The following is a 21,368-nucleotide window of genomic DNA, read 5'->3' as shown; positions in this document are numbered from 1 at the left end:
GGTGGCTCAGTGGGTTAAAGCCTCTGTCTTCGGCTCAGGTCATGATCACAGGGTCCTGGGATCGAGCCCCACATCGGGCTCTCTGCTCAGCAGGGAGCCTGCTTCCCCCTCTCTCTGCGGCCTCTGCCTACTTGTGATCTCTGTCTGTCAAATAAATAAAATCTTAAAAAAAAAAAAAAACCTCCCTATCACAGCTCAAAACTGATTCCCATGATTTAAAGAAATGGAGGCTGGGGATGGTGACTGGCCTCCTATTGAATATCCACCCTTTCCACTTCATGTTTGCAAATGCCATGTCTTTCTTTTGAATTATTATTAACATTTTAAAATCATTATTATTTTTTAAACAGACATGAAATATACAGACATTGCTCCTGCATACCCAGAGAGGCAGCACTGGGGTCCTGGGCTTTACCTGGTCCCTCCTGGCCTCAGAAGCCAGGGGATGCAGGATGCATAGGGCAGAGAAGGCACAGATGTCAGCCTGAAGCCTGGCGAGCCTATGAAGAGCTCGCTTGAAGATGTTCTGTGTGCTGAAGTGGCTTCACTTGGCTTCTCAGCTCCTCCATTTCAGAAAAAGACAATACCAGTGTGCTATGGTGTCTGTACTTGCCAAACTGTTTATTTGCCATTCACTAGTGATAATATTGGATTTACAGAAGAAACTGTGGTACAAAAAAAGTAAAGACTCAGAGGCTCCTGGGCAGCAGCAGTCCAGCTGCCCTGCCCAGGCTGGGTATGGGGAAACCTGCCGGCAGCAGCGGGGATGGACACTCTAACTCTGAGCAGTGGACTACAATGGAGTGCCTGCTCTCCTGCCCTGTCTGGAAACACCTTGGACAAGGGCTTGGAAGAGTGGTGTTCTCTCATAGGGTATCTGGTTTAAACCTCGAGATTGACAGTTCCCTTTAGGGAAGTATTCAATATGTCAGTACCAGGGAGAAAGAAAGCACACACAAATTTCCAGGATGCTTTGTGAACAGATCCAGTAACTGGTACACAAATAGACACTAGGTGGGGCCTGTCCAAGCAGGACTGCAATTCCCATTGTTACTTTTTCAATAGATGTGTTTTACTGTCATTTCAATTTGGAAGTTTATTTTTTCCATTGATTTTTATACATCCAGAATAGCACAAATAACCGACAGTTCTTTTTCTTTTTTTTTTTTTGCACATTCATTTCCCCTAGAACAAAAGGTGAACTTAAAAAAAAAATTGGAACCATGCTATTAGCTCTTTACAAAAGTGAATAAAAAGTAGCTCATCTTTAATTCTAAAATAAACAAAGTAGAAAGAAGCATTTTTTTGTCTACAGTATTTAGCAAACATAAGAAAAAGTCCTTAGAAACACACACAAAAAAATTGAAAAAAAAGTTATTACAGGTATTAACAATATTTTATAATGAAGCTTAAAATCTATTTACATACATAAATACAATTAACTTTGTTGATGCAACTCTTCTGGAAGGAAAAAAAAAATGCCAAATGATCAGCCTCTTCAGTACTGATCTGGCTAAAGGGAGGGGAAAAGCTCCAAACAGACAAACAAACTAAACCCCAAATGATTGTATACTGCAGGTAAACAAAAAGATATTTTGTTCAAATGTAAAAAAAAAAAAATGTTTTCTGAGATTATTAACTGATTTTTCATGTGTAAAAGACCCCAAACATGTTGTACCCCAGAAAACAAAACCACCAAAAACAAAAATTGCCAGGATGGAATGTCCTAAGGAAGCAGGCCTTTCAGGAAAGAAACCTGCAATCCTAAATTGCAGGACATTTGAGTGAAACCATTCATTTCCTTTCCAGTCAGAGCATTTCTGTTTATCTGCACAGAAATGTGAAGCAGCAGTAAGGCTATCTATTAACTCACTGATTGTAATTTGTCCAGGAAGGCTTTGGTTGCTGCACTTGGACAGCAAGCAGATCCAAAATGGTTGGCAATGTCTCTGTTCTGCTGGAAGAAACCCATGATGAGCAGGAGAAAGGCTGACTCACCATGTTCCTTTATGTAAAGCGAGGAGACCTGCAGCTCCTCGTGTTCTGGACACTTGGTATGAAGTTGGGGGTGTGTGTGCTGTCTCCTTACATAAAGCAAGAGAATGGAGGAAGGAGGAGAGGTTTGATGGAGGGAGAAGAGAAACAGAAGCAGTTATCAGGGGGCCAGCAGAAGAAAGAAATATAAGAAATATAAGTCATATAAGAAATATAGTGAGAAAAACCGAAAAGAATTAAAATACATGTCCATGTTGAAATTATAAATAAAGGCATGAACAAGCAGTAGAAATGGCTTAATCTTTCTTCTCTTGGACCAATGCTTCCAGATACATCCAGTTATTATATTATTGGCTTAAGGGTCTCCTTGATTAAAGGACCACCTTAATTTACCTGAAGGCAATGAATACAATTTTTGCGGGGGAGAGGAACATTAAGTGTTATGTGAGACCTATCTCCAAAATACTAAAGTTTGATTTAATTTTTTCTGTAACGATTAAGTACTAATATGCTGGTAAGGGTCTGTGAAACTCTGACTAGCCAAACCAGTGGGACTCCAACAAAGTGACAAGCCCTCCTCATACATGCCTTTGAGAGTGAAGATTCAATGTGAAGCATTGTCTGATCCCCTTTCTAGGGCATTAGGCTGGTTTTGAGTTGGAATTTGTTCAGGTACCAGAAATGAACTGAAAAATATAATTTTTTTTCCTTCATTTTCCCCCAACATTTTGTCAGGTCAGATATGGCAACATGTGTTGAGAACACTTAGGTTCGATTTGGGGTCAAGGGGCCAAAAGTCCTTTCCAAAAATAAAAATTTTCAATTTGCTGACATTTAAGGACAATTTTGCCACAAAAACATAATACAGAATAAGACATTAAATTGAATCATGAAGAGGGGATTATGTCTAAAATGAAAATGAATATATTCTGAATTTCTCCAAGATCTGTCTGAGCTCTTTTCTAGATAAGAATGACCTGACAATACAAACTGCTTTACTCTTTCTTACCAAAGTGCTACTGCATCTGTGTAAAACAAATAATCAATATATATATATATATAAGAAAACTCAAAAACAAGTTGTTTTAAATAAGACCAGCTGTTTTGCTGCCTGCAGCCAAAGATCTTTCTAATTTGAATTTTTAAATTTATAAAATAAAAATCAAACACTGTTCTGAAGTCCTGCTTTCAAATACTCTTCAGAGTTGACCTGAAATCATTTCAACTAATTTAAGAGGTACATTAAATAACAACCAGATCATTTTGAGCACACATATGTGAAAATCAGCAGTTAGTATTTATGAGTTGTTCAACAACTGCATTCTGACCAAATTCTCCAATAAAAATTTACAGTGACATTGGATACTTTTGAATTGTAGCCATGGGCAGCTGCGATATGAATCTTTCCTGTCATGCTGATGCACAGATAAAAGTGCACATACCCCATTTGGTAGGGTCTCAGCCTGGTGAAAGCAATGCAAAGATGGCTGCTGAATGAACAGCTTGGGATGGAGTCTGGCCCAGGGGGGATGATGCTTTCCTATGTGACTCCATGGAAGCACACAGAGGAAAACTGTCCTATTCAGGTCTGCTTCCAAGCCACCCTATGAAAATTCAGCTGGAGACCTTCAGACACCAAAGACACCAGGACTAGTTTCTTCCACTCCCAGCCTTGGGGAACAGCCACACGTTTTGTTCTGAGTCAATGAACAGGTACTGTATCAAATAGGAGTATTTTCTTGGAGCTAAAAAATCTGAATTCTGGATTCAGATGATCTCCTTACTACTCCAGAAGGGAGCAGTTAAGAAACCCATAAATCCGTTCTTTTGGTTCCCATGTGGATACTGCTCTTCCACATAGTTTACTTTGGATTCAATGGTTACAAAGCATGACTAGAATTATCAAGCCCATAGAGGGAGCAAACCCCTAGGCAGAAAATAAATCCTCTCCAGAGGTGCAATCATTGACAACTATCTGAACCTCCTGGAACCAGATTTGACCTTCTCTGTTGGAAAGGAGGGAGTCAGGTATGAGACCCTTTTGTTGAGCTTGGCAGAAAATTCCATACTTCAGATCCTTCAAGTGACCCTCAGTATCTAAAAAGCATTAAAAACATTGCTGCATTAGCTACCAACTCGTTTGATTAACATGAAAGGGAGTTTAATGTAAACAATATTTAGATAACCAAGTCATCACATTGCTCATCCTTTTTTTCCAGCCTTCTTCAATGTGATACATTTAACTTTGGCTACTATCAAAAACAAAAATGTAGTACTTGATATTTTTCTTCTTAATATAAGTACATTTAAATAATAAAAAAGTATCAACACATAAGTAAGTGTCTAAACAACAAGATACATAAATATCTAGGGATTCCTTGTGGGAATACAGTAGTTGAAAATGACCCAAAGCTGTAGCTGTTTCTCAAAAGAACAACTACACGAAAGTCCAAAAGAAAAGTTAAATAAAACTTACAGAAAAAAGGAATCATATTTCTTTCAATTGTCAAAGCAAGAAAGAAGCAAGCTCAATTTTTTAATATATATATATATATATATATAAAAATAAAAACCACCCCAAATGCAAATATGCACTTTGCAATTTATAAGGTGCTGGAAAAGAAAACTAAAAAATACAAATTATCTAGATACCAAACAAGAGTTGCATTCCCCGCCCCCACCCCAACCAAAATTCCACTCTTTGGAATAAACAACTTGGTTAAAAAGTGAAGTCAAGGGTATAAAATCTTTCTTTTATTCACAGCATCGCTAAATCAGAAGCATTCACAGTTTCCCTCCGGGAATCTTCCTGTTTGCCTTACGACGTGTCCACGTGGTGGTGAAGCGGACACCCTCCTGTTGGGTCAGGTTCAGAAAAGGTGAGCCGGGCCCACAGCAATGGCGCTTCGCATGGCCTCGGGGTGCAGGCGGCCAGGGGGCCCGAGTGCCCCAGGGCCGGGGTGGGGGTGGTCGCGGGTGCGGAGCAGAGTGAGATCCCAGAACCCGGTTGGCAGGGGCGCGCCCCCTCCGCAGTGCCGGCCACGGACCCCATACCCATGGGCTCTCCAGAGCATAGGCTGGGCCTGGGCAGGGGCGCTCCTCCCGCTGGGCTGCCGCGGGGCCCTCAGTAGGGCCGCCACACAGCCTCTTCAAGGCGCGCAGCGGGCGCCATGTTGGTGGGCGAGTTGCTGTGGCTGCCCTCAGCCTCCACCACATCGCTTTGGTTCGGGAGGCTGGGGTTGAGCAGCGCCGAGCCCGTGGAGGCGTTGGTGCACGGCGGCAGGATGCGCGGCGGCGAACGCTCGCCGCCCACCATGGAGAATTGGTAGGAGCCAGCCGAGGCGCCGTAGTACAGGTGGTAGGAGGGCGAGCTGGCCTGGAAGGGGCCGCCCTGTGCCTGCGACGAGCCAGGGTAGGGCGGCGGCAGGTACGTGTGGTAGCGCGTGGCCGAGCTCATGGCCGACATGCCGATGCCAATGCCCGACGTGACGGGCGTCGGGGAGTAGGTGAAGGCTCCGGGGTAGTGCATGCGAGGGTCTGAGATGGAGGGCAGCGCAGGGAACTGGCGTGGGTCGCCGAAGGCCGTCAGGTCGGGGGCCGCTGTGGGGGTAGGGAGAGAAAAGATGGTGAGGTGGAAGATGGGAGCCAGGGAGGCCATGGTCCTCCCGCCCGCGGCCCGCCCACCGGATGATTACCCAGAATGCTGCTGCCCCGGGAGCCAAGGGAGTTGGCTGCCTACCCAGCATGCTAGTGGGCAGGGAGGTGGTGTGATGGTCTGCGGTACAGAGGGTGGTGACTCGGGGAGTCACGGAATGTAAGGTGGGATAGGCTACAATGTCATTACAGTATAATAGGATGCAATACAGTGTAACATAACCACATACTATATATAAATATAATACCTGTAATATCGAGGTAATGACAGGGTTGGCAAACCCACCTTTTCGACGCCACCAGTTTTTGTATGGCCCCCAAGGTGAGAATGAGTTACTTTTCTAAATGGTTGAAAAAAGTGAAAAGAAGGATTGTATTTTCTGACGTGAAAATTATGTGAAATGCTCATATCCGTTGCCCTGCATGAAGTTTCACTGGAATGAGCCTCACTCCTATTAGGAATTCTCCTAGTTACTGAAGAACGACCACTGCAGAGTGGAGTCGTCATGACACAGACAAACCGTGGGACCCGGGAAGCCTAAAATATTAAGTATCTGGTCCTTTATGGAAAAAAGTTTGCCAGTCGTCGATAATCAATATATTAATATGCCAATATTAATATAAATTTAATCTGTGATATTAATATAACAATATGTAACTTATAAAATTATATGATAGTAATTATATGATAGTATGAGATAGATGCATCCATAGATTAATATTAATAGAATATATCATATATAATATGATACTGTGTTATAATCCTAATATGTAATAACATTATAATACAGCATACATAATATTTATGTTGAATCACAGGAAACTGCTATTTCTGTAGGTTTCAAACAATTATGATTTTCTTATGATTCTACCTAATGCATGCCATGGTAGTGACTGTGAGTGGTTGTCAGTGAGTATCAATACCACTCTTCCTCCCCTCTCATGTGCCTTTAGACTACTTCCACAGTAGTCGCCTGGTATTCCCCCGTGCTTCAATGATTTGTTAACACAAATGGCTGTAGGGCTTTGATTTATCCACTCCATTTTTCCACATGTTTAAGTTTTAACAGGAATGACAAAACTTTGTCTCGAAAACTCACTTTGTTAGGATTCTGCATTTCTGGTCTCAGAAACTGGCTTTGGCCTTCATTGCATCCTTCTGCATTTTTCTTTACCATAGACTGCCCTTGGGAACATTTTTCTTTACCATAGGCTGCCCTTGGGAACTACTAGGGGCTTTGGGTGCCAGGAAGTGTTCCTCGTGTCCTGTAGATCAGTTTCTCAGCAGTGGTACTGTTGACATTTTGGGCCAGATATATATTTGTTGGGGGTGTGGGGAGCTGTCCCTTGCATTGTAGTATGTTTGGGAGCATTCTTAGCTTCTGCCTACCAAATGTCCATAGCGCTCCCACACCCTGCATTGTGACAACTAACATTGTCTCCAGACACTGCCAAATGTTCCAGGGGTAGGGTGAAGCAGGGTAACCATTCCCCCACTCTCTGACTGAGAATCACCATGTAGATGTAAGATGGTATCCTGTTCCTCAGAATTATTAATCAAATGACTGGGCCAGGGCTGTAGTCTTTACAGCAGCAAACCCAAAAGATAGCAGAGGCAAAATTAAATGTTTAAAAGTTTTTCAGCTCCCAAATCAACATACAGAGTAAGTCCAAGCTCAGGATGGCATGTAGTCTGTGTCCTTTTGTGTTCAGGCCCATAGAGAAACTTGACAGAGCCAAGAGTTTGCTCTGAAAGGAAAGCTACCAGGGTGGATTAATCTGTTTTTGGAAGGCTTCCGGGGTTGATCAACTTCCTCATATTTCAAGCCTATTATTCCAGCAGGGAGAGCTAGTGTTCTCATTCTCTTTCTGCCTTTCTCTCTCTCTCATCCCCCCCCTCTCTCTCTCTCCCTTTCTCCCCTTTTCCCCCCTCCCTTCTCCCCTTTCTCTCTTTCCAAACTCCTCTATAAATTTGGGGTGAATGTGATGAGGAGGTATATACCCCTCATCAGAGAGGTAATTAAAGTTTATAGAAACAACCAAAGCCTGTAGCCAATCTCTGTGCTAATGAGGAAACCAGGAGTCTGACTTTCAAACAAACACTCCTGTTAATCTTTTCAAAGCCAGTCAGACATGTGGGCAGGGAAAACGTTGTAAACTGACAGTGGTTCTGGGGCTGCCCTTCCACGGCCACACTCTAGCTCGTCCTGAAGCCAGGCCGCACCTCATTCCACACGGTTTGTCCCTGGCCACTTACTGGGGCCGTCTGTGAGCAAGCTCTGTGTCACTTGTTTTTGCTCACCCAGAGAGCTGTGACAGGAAGCTTGACTCTATTTTTCCAGTTAGATTTCTATAGTCTAGGGAGAAGCTGAGGTAGGAGGAAGAGCATTAGGCAAATACAATCAATTTGTTGGCATCTGATGCAAGACTCTGGACACAAATTAATGACTCCGCCCAGTATTCCTCTTGCTTCATTTGCCCTGAGACAAAAAGGTGAATCCACTGGAAAATGAATGAAAGGTCACCCTGTTTCATGGCGATGTCTGGACATGCTCTGCCAGTCTGTTCCAACAACTACGTGGTAATGTGGTGATGGTACCAAGTTACCGTAATCCCCAGTGAGTCCGTGGCTGGTCACGGACATAAGTAATGCAATGATGTTATGGTCTCAGCTGTCAGAGGAAAATAGTTCTTTCACTTGTGGGCAGAGTATCTGAAAGATTCTCAACACTGCCCGTGATTCTCCTGTCTCCACCGCACCACTGGACAAAAGTAAGCTTTCTCTCCCCACACATTTTGATAATAAAAGATCTTTGGCCCTCTAGATATGTTCTGATTCAAATGATCTATTCAAATATTTGTTTCCATTTTTATGTCTCATCTGACATTTCCTACTGAGCCCCACTGTCATGCACCAATCACCCCACTGTCGCCCATTTGTCCTTTGGGCTGGCCCAGTGCCCCCTTATTCCATAGTGGGTGGGGGTGGAGACCCCAGATAGTCCCAGGGAGCTTTTAAAGAGGAGGAAATCTGGGGATTAGGAGGTTCAGGTATTTTAGTTGGAAATGTTTCCCCACCGATGGGGCTAAATATTTGCCATGACAGCTCAAGTGTTTGTTCCACAGCTTGACGTGGATGAAAGCTGTCCCACTCCAGCCCCTCCCACTGCCCCCAAAGGATTAAACAGCTTGAGCAGATAATGGCAGCCTTAAAAGGATCTTTTGCATGACTCAGATTAATGCATGCTGTCTGTCGCCCAGGTTGGCAGCTAAACATTAATTTTTTTTAAAGAAAAAAAAAATAAAGGAAAACCTCCAGATGACATCTCTTTTCAGACAAGGTGTGGAGACTGTCTGCAAAGGAGAAAGAGAGAAAGAGTGTGCAAGTCCCTCGTGCAGAAGGAAGTCCAGGTGGGGCTGGGGGTGGGGAGAGGGGCTGAACACAGAGCTCTGGGGCGGGATTAAAAGGAAAAGCAGGAGCAGAGCAGTGTCAGGTTCTCAAAGCTGGCAGCCAGGGCAGCCACTTTGCTTTCATGTGTCGCAACCCCCTACTGCCCCCAGGCCTATGACAAGGTTTTTCAGGCCCGCACTCCAGGCTTGATTTCTCAGAGGGAGATCTGCCAAGTTGAAGAGCAATCTCCCATGCCTTTCTCTGCCACCGGGGAAAGCTCATCTGGAATTCTCTCGCACCCTCCCTCCAAGACAGGGAAAGATAATTCTTGGGTGCTGAAATGAGACGTGGTTTTTGTGTACTTCACACCCTCAGACCATAAAACGTCCTTTCCCCACTCCTTGGGTAATTGAGGTCCCAGTTATTCAGAAGCGTTCACAGCAACACGGGACTTGGAAGCACACATTACCCATTCCCTTTTAAAAAAAGAAAAGTCACCCTCGCATCTGAACACTGGTCAGTTGGAGCGGCTGCCCCCTGAGGGCTCTTGAAACCATAAGGTGCGGATCTTGGGTGGTGACCAAGTCAAAAGTCTTACGTAATACATTCCCAGAGACCCACAGCAGGCACATTACCAAGGAAAACAGTGATTGTTTTAGATGTAGAGAGCAGAGCAGTGCTCTGAGAAGAATCAATAAAAGTTGACAAGTGCCTTTGGAGTCAAACTGGTCCCGAGGGAACAGAACTTCTGAAACAACAAGCTGAACTGACGTCATCATTCTTATGCTACTTCCTCAACTCCTTAGGCCAGCAGGTGCCCTGAAAATCTTGGCATTAATACAAAAAGTGGGCAACTAATTTGGCTTTTTGGCTTTTCCATTTTACCACAGCACCTAAGAATACTCGAAGATGGTGGTTCTCAACCAGGGGACAGCTGGGCGCCCTCCAGATATCTGACAGTGTCTGGAGACATTTTTAGTCATCTTGTGCAGGGGAGTGGACCTGTTGCTGTATCTAAAGGCCAGAGATGCCGCTGAATATCCTACAGTGCACAGGGCAGCACCCCCCTGCCCCCGCCCCCCCACCTACCACAAAGAATTCTCTGGCCCCAGATGCCAATGATGGTGCTGTTGAGAAGCTCCAAAAAGAAGCTAAAGCATTTGGTGAAATCTCAAGTAATCACAACTGTCTGGAAAACACCACATTATCCGACATTTAAAATGGCAGACATGACGCCTTTGCCCCTTTGCCTGCCCCCTAATCTACTATAATCTGATCTCAAGAACTGAAAAGTAAAAACAACCACCCTCCTCCCCACGCATATGAAGTGTGTTTGCAGGCTTCATAATGCTGAAGTTCTCTGAAGTATTTTCACAGTTTGGTCCAGCTCCAATTTCAAAGCTCCAAACAGGGAGTTTCTTCTTTTGCTTTCAACAAAGGAATTTTTCTCTAACTCTGATTTCCCTGCCCACGAGCAAAGGTGAGTGCCAAGCCCAAAAGGTCTCATAGGTTAAATGACTAATATTTAATGAGCTCGTATTAACAACAATTATGCTAACCACGACACCCGAGCTTTCCATTCTGTTCCTCTAATCCAGGATGAAGAGCTCTTAGTTCAAAATGTCTCATTTGGGGTGTAGCTGTTTCCCATTCTACAGGTACCCCAGTGTTGTTCACATGACCTGTGAAAGCTTGCCACCATCAAATGGGACAGTCCCTCCTGAGTCCTAGGAGCTGATTCCTTTGGCCTTGTATATTATTTAATCCCCCAGCTGTTACCTCTCTCTGCCAAAGGTGAGAGCAACCCCGAAATGTTCAAAGAATCCTTTTCTTCTTTCATATTCATAATCTCTCTCGCCAGATGTCAGGGAAAATCAGTGAATGGACACGGGACTTAAAACAACCTTGTATTTAAACCACAATTTTACCCTCACCCCCGAATGATTGCCAAACCCTTTATGCATCTCCAATCTCTTGAACCTTCCACTCTAGCTTGACTTCAAAGGGTGTGTTCAAGCAGCTTACTTGTGAGTCGACTGGAAAGCTCTGCGGAGAGGGTTGTCATGCCGCTGGCCCGTCCAGGTGAGATGGGTGTTGCTGGATGTACAGAAGGTGAGGCGATCGATCCCAGGTACTGGTAGGACTGATCGTAGGACCACGGTGGGGATGGTTGGATCTGCCTTGTGTCTGCAGAGAATCAGGGAGGTCAATCAAATGTAGAGTGGGGTGGGGTTTAAGAAAAAACAAATCTCTTAATAAAAAACTAGTCACCTCTGTTTAAATAGGTCATACATGCCTGTGGCCTGCTGATCAGTGTCTAGTAAATCCAAGTATTTGCTTTTGTTGGATGATTTCCGCCCTCCCCCGAGAGACACTGAAATACAGTTTATGTGTGATTCTTGAAGATTTTCCTCTGATAACTGTTTCTTCCGGAGGTTCGATTTAATCATGATAACAATGATGGGAGAAGTTGAATATGCTTTCCAGGTAGAAGTTAATGCTCACCTGTTAAACTACAGCACATATCAACCACCCAGACAATTTCAGCTTTAGCAAGAGTTACAATTCTCATCCTCAGGAAGATTTTATAAACTCAGGTGGATCACCTATCTATCTGTGCTCAGTAAGCAAAAAAGAACATAGAGGTTTTTTTTTCCTTAACTTTGGCAAAAATATGCCAAGGACTTTCAAATATCCTCTATTTAGGTGAATTCTCTCCCAAGGAATTTAGAAAAGGTCTGGCTGGGAAGCTGATGATGAGACCTGAGGATTCGTTCACAAGCCCAGCAGTAGAGATCTGGCTCTACCAACCCAGACCGACAGGTGTCCTGCACCTTTTCAAGACCTCAAGTTTGCAATGTTTAAAGGGCAGAATGTTGAGCAAGTGTTTTATAGACAGCCATTAAGTGGGAACTGGGATAGAGAAGAGACAAAACTCTGACTTCAGAAGATTTAGGTAAAGAGGATTTTGTAAATTTGACTCTAGTATTCATAGGAGTCTTAGTTTTCAAAAGCATCACAGTGCAGATGAAAAGGAGAAGAAAAAAATGAACGAACCCTCTAATCTCAGGCAACACGTGTAAGAAACGTTGAATGGGAACAGTTCCCCCACAAGATAGCCCTCCATTTCTTTAGGGTTAAACATCGATTTTCTCTTTGTGTCCCACCTTCTCTGTGGACTACACTAGTTCCCAGGGGTCTTCATAGCCAGAGCTACAAGAAGCTGGGAGTAAATTTAGAAAGAGCAACGTTTCTCAGGAAAATGCTGGGTGTAGGCTGTGTATGTGCCAGGACATAAAGAAGTGAGTTCTTTCTACTCGTTGTGAAATATCCAGTTCTCCTTCCTTCAGGGGCTTTTCTTTTCCAGCAGTTCAAGTTTGCTGTTTCTGTTTATCTGTCTGAAGCCCGGCAGAGTGGATAACAGAATCAGGGGTTTAGAGATAGATCTACCTGGATCTCCGGCTCTTGTGCCTGCCAACTACCTGCCCCCCCCCCCCCCCCAGTCCCCGTCCCTCATGTGGATCAATTTCTTTCTTTTCAAATAACTCAATTTTTAAGCTTGGAATATCTGGGCAAATATTTTCACTTAGAACCTCTGAAACCTAATATTAAAGAAGGGTCCTCGTTCCATTCTGAATTTGGGGGAATTTGAGCAGAAGGCAGAGAATAAAATAGCTGGTCCATTCTAAACTCAGTGGAAATGAAAGATCCACTATGGTCAAGGATCCTGCACAGCCTTACAGGTAACAGTGTTTCTAGTAACTGAAAGAGCAGAACAGCAGATTGTTCAACATTCCTGTATTACTATAAGGGTTTTGCTCCAAGTGAAAAATAAATTATAGACTCAGATATTTTTGTAAGACATGCATATGTCCTAGATATACACATTTGCTGGATGAATATATAGTACTCAAATATTTTAATCATTTAAGAAGCAAACAAAAGAGGTTTTATAATTGTCATAAAGTCCTCCGGGGTGTGAATTGCGGTTCAGTAATTCATGCCTTGCTGTGTAGACAGCCCAGCACCCCTAACCCCATGTCTAAAACCACAGTAAGCATAAAGTATTATGCCATGATTCATGCTCTGTCATGTTTTACTGTAGTGAAAAAGTTGTGCTAGGCTTTTCTAAACTCATAATTAAACCATGCAAACGTTGCATAATGTTTCACAGCCTTTTAAAAAATATGCTTTGGTAAAATGATCTTTATGATTAAAGTCCAAGTTCTGTGATTGTTTTTTTTTTTTTTTTAACACAGGGTTTTAGATTCAACATTCTTGCTTCACACCACAACGTAGCTTTCCAGCGTTAGAGGAGGGCTAGCACTAAAACCCCAAAGGACCTCTGCATTATCATTTTTCATTCATGTGACCAGAGTGAGCTGCGTTTGGATTCATTGCCAGCGGTGGGCCAGAAGGTGGTGATGGCGAGCTTCTCATGTCAGGTTTTTTGGGTATTTTCTAATTCTATGTGTATTATTAATAAAAAACCCCAAAGCACCAAATAGAACAAAAAAACTAGGACTGATGATATGATGTATGCTGAGTTTACTGTTACCAGTTGTTCTGATGGGGCCAACGTGAACACAAGAAGGCAGGTGTGGAAATATTGGGCAGTACTGTGGGCCACCCCAACCATGGGAATGAGAGGCACGATAAGTGGGATAAGTGGCCTCCATGCTTGTCTTTGAGCCTAAATCACTTGTTTATACATCCTATTTTCCTCTCTGAAAAGACATGATCTCAAAGCCCCTTCCAATAGTGTAGGATTCTAATTCAAACTGATGGTATACAGTATTTCTCTGCTGAACTTGTATGTTAATCAGATTTAAGAAAGATTCAGGTGGAAGGGTGGGGTGAAGAATAGTGCTTGTAACAATAAATACACCTATGCTGGGAAGAGGAAGTAGGTAGGGAGAAGATGGAAGTTATCCAGGAAAGAAGCCACAGGCTGAGGAAGAGAACCACTGTCAGTCATTCTCCAGACAGTAGGGCTACTTGTTCTTGAATGGAGTGCCTCTGCTAAGTCAGTCCATCGAAAAGAACAAAAGTTTACTGAAATTTTAGTATGTGCTAGGCATGTGCTAACTTAGCTAGTAATAGCCTGATGAATAAGGCCAATGTAGTTCCTGACCCATTGGAGCTTCTGGTCTGGTATCAGAGAAGATCCTGGGAATAGATGATGCTTGGAAAGGTTTCTTCCTGGGGCACTGATCGTCATGCTGAGAGTTGCTTCATTTATTCATTCACATTAATTAATTTTTTCATTAATTCATGGGCTCATGAAGCTATTCACATCCTCATTCATTCATGTTGCCAATGAGCATTTTTGCTTTACTAGGGTCACTGTTTTGGGGACTCAGTAGTGAATGGACTACAGTCCTTGCCTTTAGGGAAACAGCTAGTGGCGGACCTGCATTCAGGTGAATTGGTGGATTATCTGCCTAATCTGGACTTGCAAACAGCTGTTCCCACATTAGAGATAACCCTAATGGCATTTATTACGCACTTACGTTCTGCCTCTGTAAGGAACAGACTAGGGAAAGCACCTAATTTAAGTCATAGATTGATTTCAGTCCGAATTCTGCCTTTAGCCTGGGCAAGTCACTTATATTCTCTGGTATGTAGTTCTCTTACTTCAAATGATAGTAGTGAAGAATAGTGAGATAAGCCATTTGTAAAAGCAAGTAGCACATTTTTTGGCCACATTAAATGCTCAGTACGTCTGACTACTTTTTATGATGATATTATTAAAAAGGAAAATAAACCCATGCCAAGGGATTTATCTGATAATTTATTGGTAAGGTCATACACTCCTGCTCCAGGGTGAGGTTCAAGTAATAATATCATGCCATTCACTGATAAAAAGTTTGCCTGCTGGTCTTCAGCACCCGGGAGGAACTGGGCTACAGAGATTAAGTGGTAAAGGGCAAGAAAACTGGAGATTTGAGGTAAGGATAGAGGGGGCAAAGACCCAATCTCAATCAGTTCACATGTCCATTAAGAAAACGACTGGATTAGAAAATTTAAATTTGAGCCTCTCTGCCTCCTGTTTTTTTTCGGGGTACATAATGTTTTGATGCAGCCACTTTACTGAGGTCGTTTTGTGATGGGTTATTTTCAGATGTCTGATCATCAAAAAATGGTTAAAACCGAGCTCCTCTCCTTTCCATTTGAAATGAGGTCAGAGAAGGGGGATTGGGGATAAGGTAGGGTGGATGTGAGTGCTGAATTCAGAGGGATCAATGGCATACATCAGTAAGAAAGTGAGTGCGTTCACCTTTTGATGCAGCAATATCAAAATATCTCCAGAGTGAAAAATGACCCTATCAAATAACTGATGTCAAGATATTCTGCTGCTTCCAGCTGTAGCTCTGAAATGCAAAGAGCTTGGGGGTCACCACTCCCCTCTTTACAAGGAAAGAGCTGAACAGAGTGATAATTCATGACTCTTCTTGGATCTGTTAGGGAACTGAGACTGTAGGGCAAACTGCCACCCTAAAATCTTGAGAAGCAGGTGACTATAGAAGATCATACTGAGTGAGGTGTGCATACCACGACCAGAAGCTGCTGGAGCTGTAAATTGGTTGGAACGCTTAACTGGTAATTTTGATAAACTGTTGGAGACCAAGTATAGACTACCATGAAAGTAAGAAACTTCTAGGAGCTTCAGTCATTTGTGCATGTATGGGGACTGGGGTGGGGACACTTTCATGAGATTGGCATCAGGAATTCTTCCAGGTTTTCATGGGATCCAGTAGAGTAACAGTGGGTTACAGCTCAAAGAGACTAGAGAAGAGTTCTTAGGGAAGTCTAAAGGCAACAAGGGAGACGAAAACAAGGATATTGGAGGAATTGAAGCCTCTGACATCTACAGCTACAGTAAACATGAAGCATAGCCCACCTCCTAGCTAGATGACCATAAAATCTCATACTGAAGTTTTACTTACATCCATTCCCATCATCTGATAAATCACATCTAGCTTGCTTTCTTTTTTTTTAAGGATTTATTTATTATTTATTTATTTAATTTATTTTAGAGAGAGAAAGACAGAGAGTGGAATGTGCGAGCAGGGAGAAGAGCCAGGGACAGGGAGGGAGAAAATCCTCAAGCAGACACAATGCTCAGCCTGGAGTCTGATGTGGGGCTTGATCCCACGACCCTGAGATCATGACCTGAGCCAAAAACCAAGAATGAGATGCTTAACTGACTGAGCCACCAAGGTGCCCCTCATGTCTAGCTTTCAAATCAGAAATAACAAGGCATGCCAAAATGTAAGGAAAGCAGTCTGAAGAGATAAAACAAACAGCAGAACCAGACTTAGATATGACACAGATTTTGGAGTTACTGGCCAGGGAATTTAATTATGATTAATATATTAAGGGTTCTAATGGAAAAAAGAGACATCATGCTGGAACAGATGGGTGATGTAAGAGGGAGATGGCAACTCTCAGATACAAAAGGAAATTCTAGAAATGAAAAACATTGCAACAGAGATGAGAAATGCCTTTGATGGGCTCATCAATAGACTAGATATGGTTGAGGAAAGAATCAATGAGCTCCAAAATATGTCAATAGAAACTTCCCAAACTATAACGTAAAGAGAAAAAACAAAGAAAGAAAACAAAGCAAACAAACAGAAAAACCTAAAACAGAACATTCATGAACTTTGGGAAAATTTCCAAAGGTGTAATATATGCATAGTGGAAATATCAGAAGGAAAAAGAAAAGAAAACAGAGTAGAAGAAACATCTGAAGTATTAATGGCCAGTAGTATTTCAAAACTAATGATGGACACCAAACCACAGATCCAAGAAGCTGAGAGAACACCTAGATAAATACCGAATAATCTACAGAAACATCTTACCCAGAGAGCAACAAGGGTAAGAATTACTTCTAACTTCTCTTCAAAAATCATACAAGCAAAAAGTATGGTAAATATTTCAAGTGTTTAAAGAAAAAAAAAAGCCACCAGCCTAGAATTCTATATTCTACAAAACTATACCTCAACAGGGAAGGAGAAACAAAGATAGAAATAGAAAACAAACATGGTACATATGAATTCAGCCATACCAATAATCACTTAAGTATGAATGTTCTACATGCACCAATTTAAAGATAGGGATTGTCAGAATGAGTTAATAACAAGGCCCAACTATATGTTGTCCAAAAGGAAACTATTTGAAATATAAAGACTCAGGGTAAAAGTAAAGAGATGTAGTAAGACCATGCTAACACTAACCAAAAGAATGGCAGTAGCCGTATTAATTTAATATAAAACTGACTTCAGAAAAAGGAAAATTTTCAGGGATAAGATGAGAATTGCAAGACGATGAAAGACTGCGTTCTCTAAGAAGATGTAACAATCTTTAATATGTAAGCACCTAAGAACAGTGTCAGAAAACACAAGGCAAACACTGATTTAGAACTACAAGAAGAAATAGAAAAATACACTTAGTTAAAGACTTCGACACCCCTCTCCCAGTAATTGATGGATCAAGCAGGCAGAAAATTAGGGCATTTTGACCTGAACCGTGTTCCCAACAAACTTGATGTAATTGACATTTATAGAGGATTCCATTTAACAACAGCAGAATACCCTTTCTTCTCAAGCTCACAGGGGACATTTGCCCAGACAGACCATATTCTGGGCCATAAAATACACCTTAACAAATTTAAAAGAACAGAAATCATACAAAGTTTATTCTCAGGCCGCACGGATTTAATACTAAAAACAAAACAACAGCAACACCACCACTACCACCACCCACAAACAACAGAAAGTTACCTAGAACAAATATTTGGAGCTTCAACAACAGACCTCCAAGTAACCCATGGGTAAACTAAGAATTCTCAAGAGAAATTAGAAGGCATTTTGAACTAAATGAAAATCCAGCTTCTCCCTATTTGTGGAACATAGTGCAAGCAGTGCTTCCAGGGATAGTTAAAACATTGAATGCATATATTAGAAAAGAAGAGCGGTCCAGAATCAATAATTTAAGCTCCCAGCTTAGGAAACTAGAGGAAAAAGAGCAAAATAAGCCAAAAGCAAGGAGAAGAAAAGACATAATAAGAATTAAAGTAGCAATCGGGGAAACAGAACGACAAAGAAGGTGTCGCACAGGAAGGTGACAAAGAAAATCAACAAAACTGAATGCTGTTCTTTGAAATGTTTCAAACTTCCAACTTTGGCCCCAGGCCCCCACCAGGCCACATAGGAGCATGGCCAGAGACCCCTTTTGGTTTGACTAGGACCACCTACCTCTCTGGGGTCTTGAATGCCCACCCTCAAAACCTGGATTCCCAACAGCACAATCATCTTCTCTCTGCCAAGGGCCAGGAGGAGGTTGGCAGCTCTGTGGTGTGGCTATTATAGTTAGAAGGCCCTTCCCTTGGCTCTTCGGCTGATATCTTTAAAAGATGCGACCTTTTGGTAACCCTTCAGAGCCGTTTAAAAACAGAGACCAGACAGTTATGTATGTCATGGGGCCCTGGCGTCTATTTTTAAGAGCCAAACCTGCTTGGTGAACACAGAAACCCTCAGGGCCATCCTGGTTTTTTTTTTTTTCCCCCCCTGGAGGATTTTTTCCCTCTTTCTGTTTGGAAGACAGCAGGGTAGTTCCCAGGGTGCCCTTCAGATTCACCTCAGTCATGGGTAGCTGGTGTAATGCCCTCTTGGATGCCTCCAAACGCACAACAGGATATGACTCAGGGCTCAGAGATGTGAGTCAGTTTCCAGGGTGATGTGTCAGGGCGGGCCCTGGGGGTGGTGGTGGTGGTGGTGGCAGCTTGCATCTCCCCATCTTGGACCCTTGGGAGGGAAGATTTCGGCTCTGCAAACAAAAGGATGCCCCCTGGGGCTCTGCTGCTACCTTTAGAACCCCATGCTGTGGTGGCCCCAGGCACGGGGTCCTTCTCTGCTTTGAAAGAGGCATCTCCCTGGAAGTCCCACTGGCCTTCAGTGCCATTTCCTCTGGCCTCTGTGGCAGGGAGTCAAAACGCAGCACGGCAAGAGGAAGGAGGGCTAAGCGGTCACTTAGAAGTGCGCCCAGGTAGCAGACACGGGATTTGCACATTGTTGCTATCAGTGAAACCCCATGATAATGTGAGTCAGCTCCTACCAGCTTTGGATCCTGGAAAAAGCGAGGTTGTGAAATAGCTCTGGTATTTGCCAACCGTTGTCTCTGCCGGCTATACACATCTTGGATAGTCATGTAGAGCTAAGATGCATTCATTCTTCCAGCAATTACTGGAAGGGAAGCATCCAGCACCAAGCCCAGGCAGAGACCTGCCCAGGGAGGCTGCATTTTAAAGGCCTTCAGGGTTTTGAGGGGTCTTGTCCAGATCGCAGGGCCTGGGAGGTGGCAGGCTGCCTGCAGGAGGGAAAAAAGGAGGCGTGTGGCCACGTCTCCCCCACGCACAGCCTCTGGGACCCATATTTGGAGCCTGGTCCCAGGGAGGCTCCCTGGCTTTGCGCTTAGGGCCATTGGGTCAGGGCGCTGGGAATCCAGAAAGCCAGTCCCTTCCAGCAGAGCCACCCCCAGCCCTGGTGGCTCACCACAGCCCTTTTCCTTTCAAACCTGTTTCCTCATCTCTAAAAATGGGGGTAACCAGCCTCACCTGCCTCACAGGTGTGAGAGTTAATTAATGTTTGTGGAGCAGCTTTGAGAGCCACAGATGAAAGGCGCTCTATAAATGCAAAGTGCCGGTCCTCATTAGAGTTGCCAGACACTTCCCAGGGGAAACAGTTCAACTTTTGCCATGAGGCCTCTCCCCTCAGCCCCATCAGTCTGAGGCACGTCTGGAAAAGAGCTCTGGACTCAGGCACAGTTTTCTCTGATGAAGGGCTGGAGGGTAAGTCATTGGCTTCTAGAAAAGATGGGTGTATGGATAAACACCTCCTGTTCTCTGCCGGCACCATGTCCCGGGGCCAGAGAGAGAGTAGCCTTCAGTTCCCATGGGGTGGAGGGAGCACAGTTTTGAGGGAACAGAAGGCACCTTTTGGTCTTCCCCTGTCTTCCCTTGCAGACTTGCCGACAGTTGCCCTGGACTTTGTTAAACAAACATCCATTGCAGATACCCTTCCCGTAAAGATTTTCTGCATTCTCACTTTCTGTGCCTCTGCCCTGGAACACACTTTCCAGGCCCCCACTGGTTCTATAGGTGGGCTGGGTAAATTGCTGGAGGGCCAGCCCACTGGCCAGGTTCAAATGATTCCACAATTGCCCTGTTCATCGCCTTCCCTTCCTCCCTTCTCCTTCAGTGAAAATCTCAAAACACAGGCAGTAAAGATGGTTTCCGGCCCCTCATTCTCTAGCCCCTTCCCCCTCTCTGCAGCTCCTGGAAAAGGATGAGCCAGAAATACCATGTCAATCGCTGGGAGATCTCTGGCAGCCTCTAGCTTGGGATCATGCGCTTGACATAGCAAGAGGACCCTCACTTGCAGGAAACGAGTGACAGACACCTCGAAGGGGGAAGCTACACACAGGGGAGGCATGGCATCACCTGGGATGGCCCATAGCTAAAGAAACAGAATAATCTAAAGGAACATTCCGTGGGGATAGCACATGCTATAAAGAGGACCGTGCAGGTTTGAGCATCACTGGCCACGGCACAGGATGGGAGACTGTCAGAGCCAAGCCACTGTCCAGACTGTCAATGGAAGGCCCTGTGAGGATGAGGGGGAGTCCCTAGGACTTCTCAAAGAGATACCAGCGATTTCTCTGACTGAGCAGATTCAGTAAGATTAAGTAGTGTGGCCAAGCTTTGCCAGGGTCATTGTAATGCCTCAGAGTGGCAGCGAGCAAGAAAAAAGGAGTGATGTTCACTTTGGGGCCTCAAGGGCTGCAGGACAACAGTGAGTTGTCAGTATTGGAGGAGCCGCTCTGGATCCCAGCTCAGAAAGAGATCTGGCACGCAATAGCTATGCATCACGTCATTTTGTGGCCTGGCTTCCCCTGAGGCCGCTCCATCCAGCTGTGCAGCCCCCAGCCCTCTGTGTCAGTGTACCTCCCTCCAGCCAACATCTGGACTCAGACACATCTCTTGTGGGAGACACAGGTAGTGCGGGGCGGACATGACAGGAAGCCACGCTCCCCATCAGCATGATCATAGCTTTCCCGCTGTGCTTTCTCCCAGCTGCGACCCTAGATTTTACTTTAGCACTTTTGTGGTTTAAAAAAAAAAAAGGTAACAATGGTTTGACAGATTTTAGAGTGGCTGAAGCCCTTCATGTAGCCACTGTATCCCCTGATCCCATGCAGCATGGGCCTGAATGCATCCTTTCTGGATTTTTCACCCAGACACTCTGGTTTGGAGCAGCACACG

At 43.9% G+C, this 21,368-nt stretch overlaps 1 protein-coding gene across 16 annotated transcripts in view; it reads right to left on the bottom strand.

Moving 5' to 3' along the window:
• Positions 1-1,070: 1,070 nt before the first annotated feature.
• The window catches only part of RUNX1 (RUNX family transcription factor 1), a 264,361-nt gene continuing 244,063 nt past the window's right edge, over positions 1,071-21,368 (bottom strand). For all 16 annotated transcript variants that reach the window (XM_082722945.1, XM_082722947.1, XM_082722946.1 and 13 more), the window contains 2 exons: positions 11,066-11,227; positions 1,071-5,595 (listed from right to left, as the gene is read on the bottom strand). In XM_082722945.1, the coding sequence (XP_082579071.1) occupies positions 5,120-5,595; positions 11,066-11,227 (638 nt within the window). In that variant the 3' untranslated portion in view covers positions 1,071-5,119. The remainder of the gene's footprint in view (positions 5,596-11,065; positions 11,228-21,368) is intronic.

Source organism: Mustela nivalis, assembly GCF_964662115.1.
Source record: "Mustela nivalis genome assembly, chromosome: 1".
NCBI lineage: Eukaryota > Metazoa > Chordata > Mammalia > Carnivora > Mustelidae > Mustela > Mustela nivalis.
Note: the sequence above shows the minus strand (reverse complement) of the source record. Positions and strands in the feature narration are given on the sequence as shown.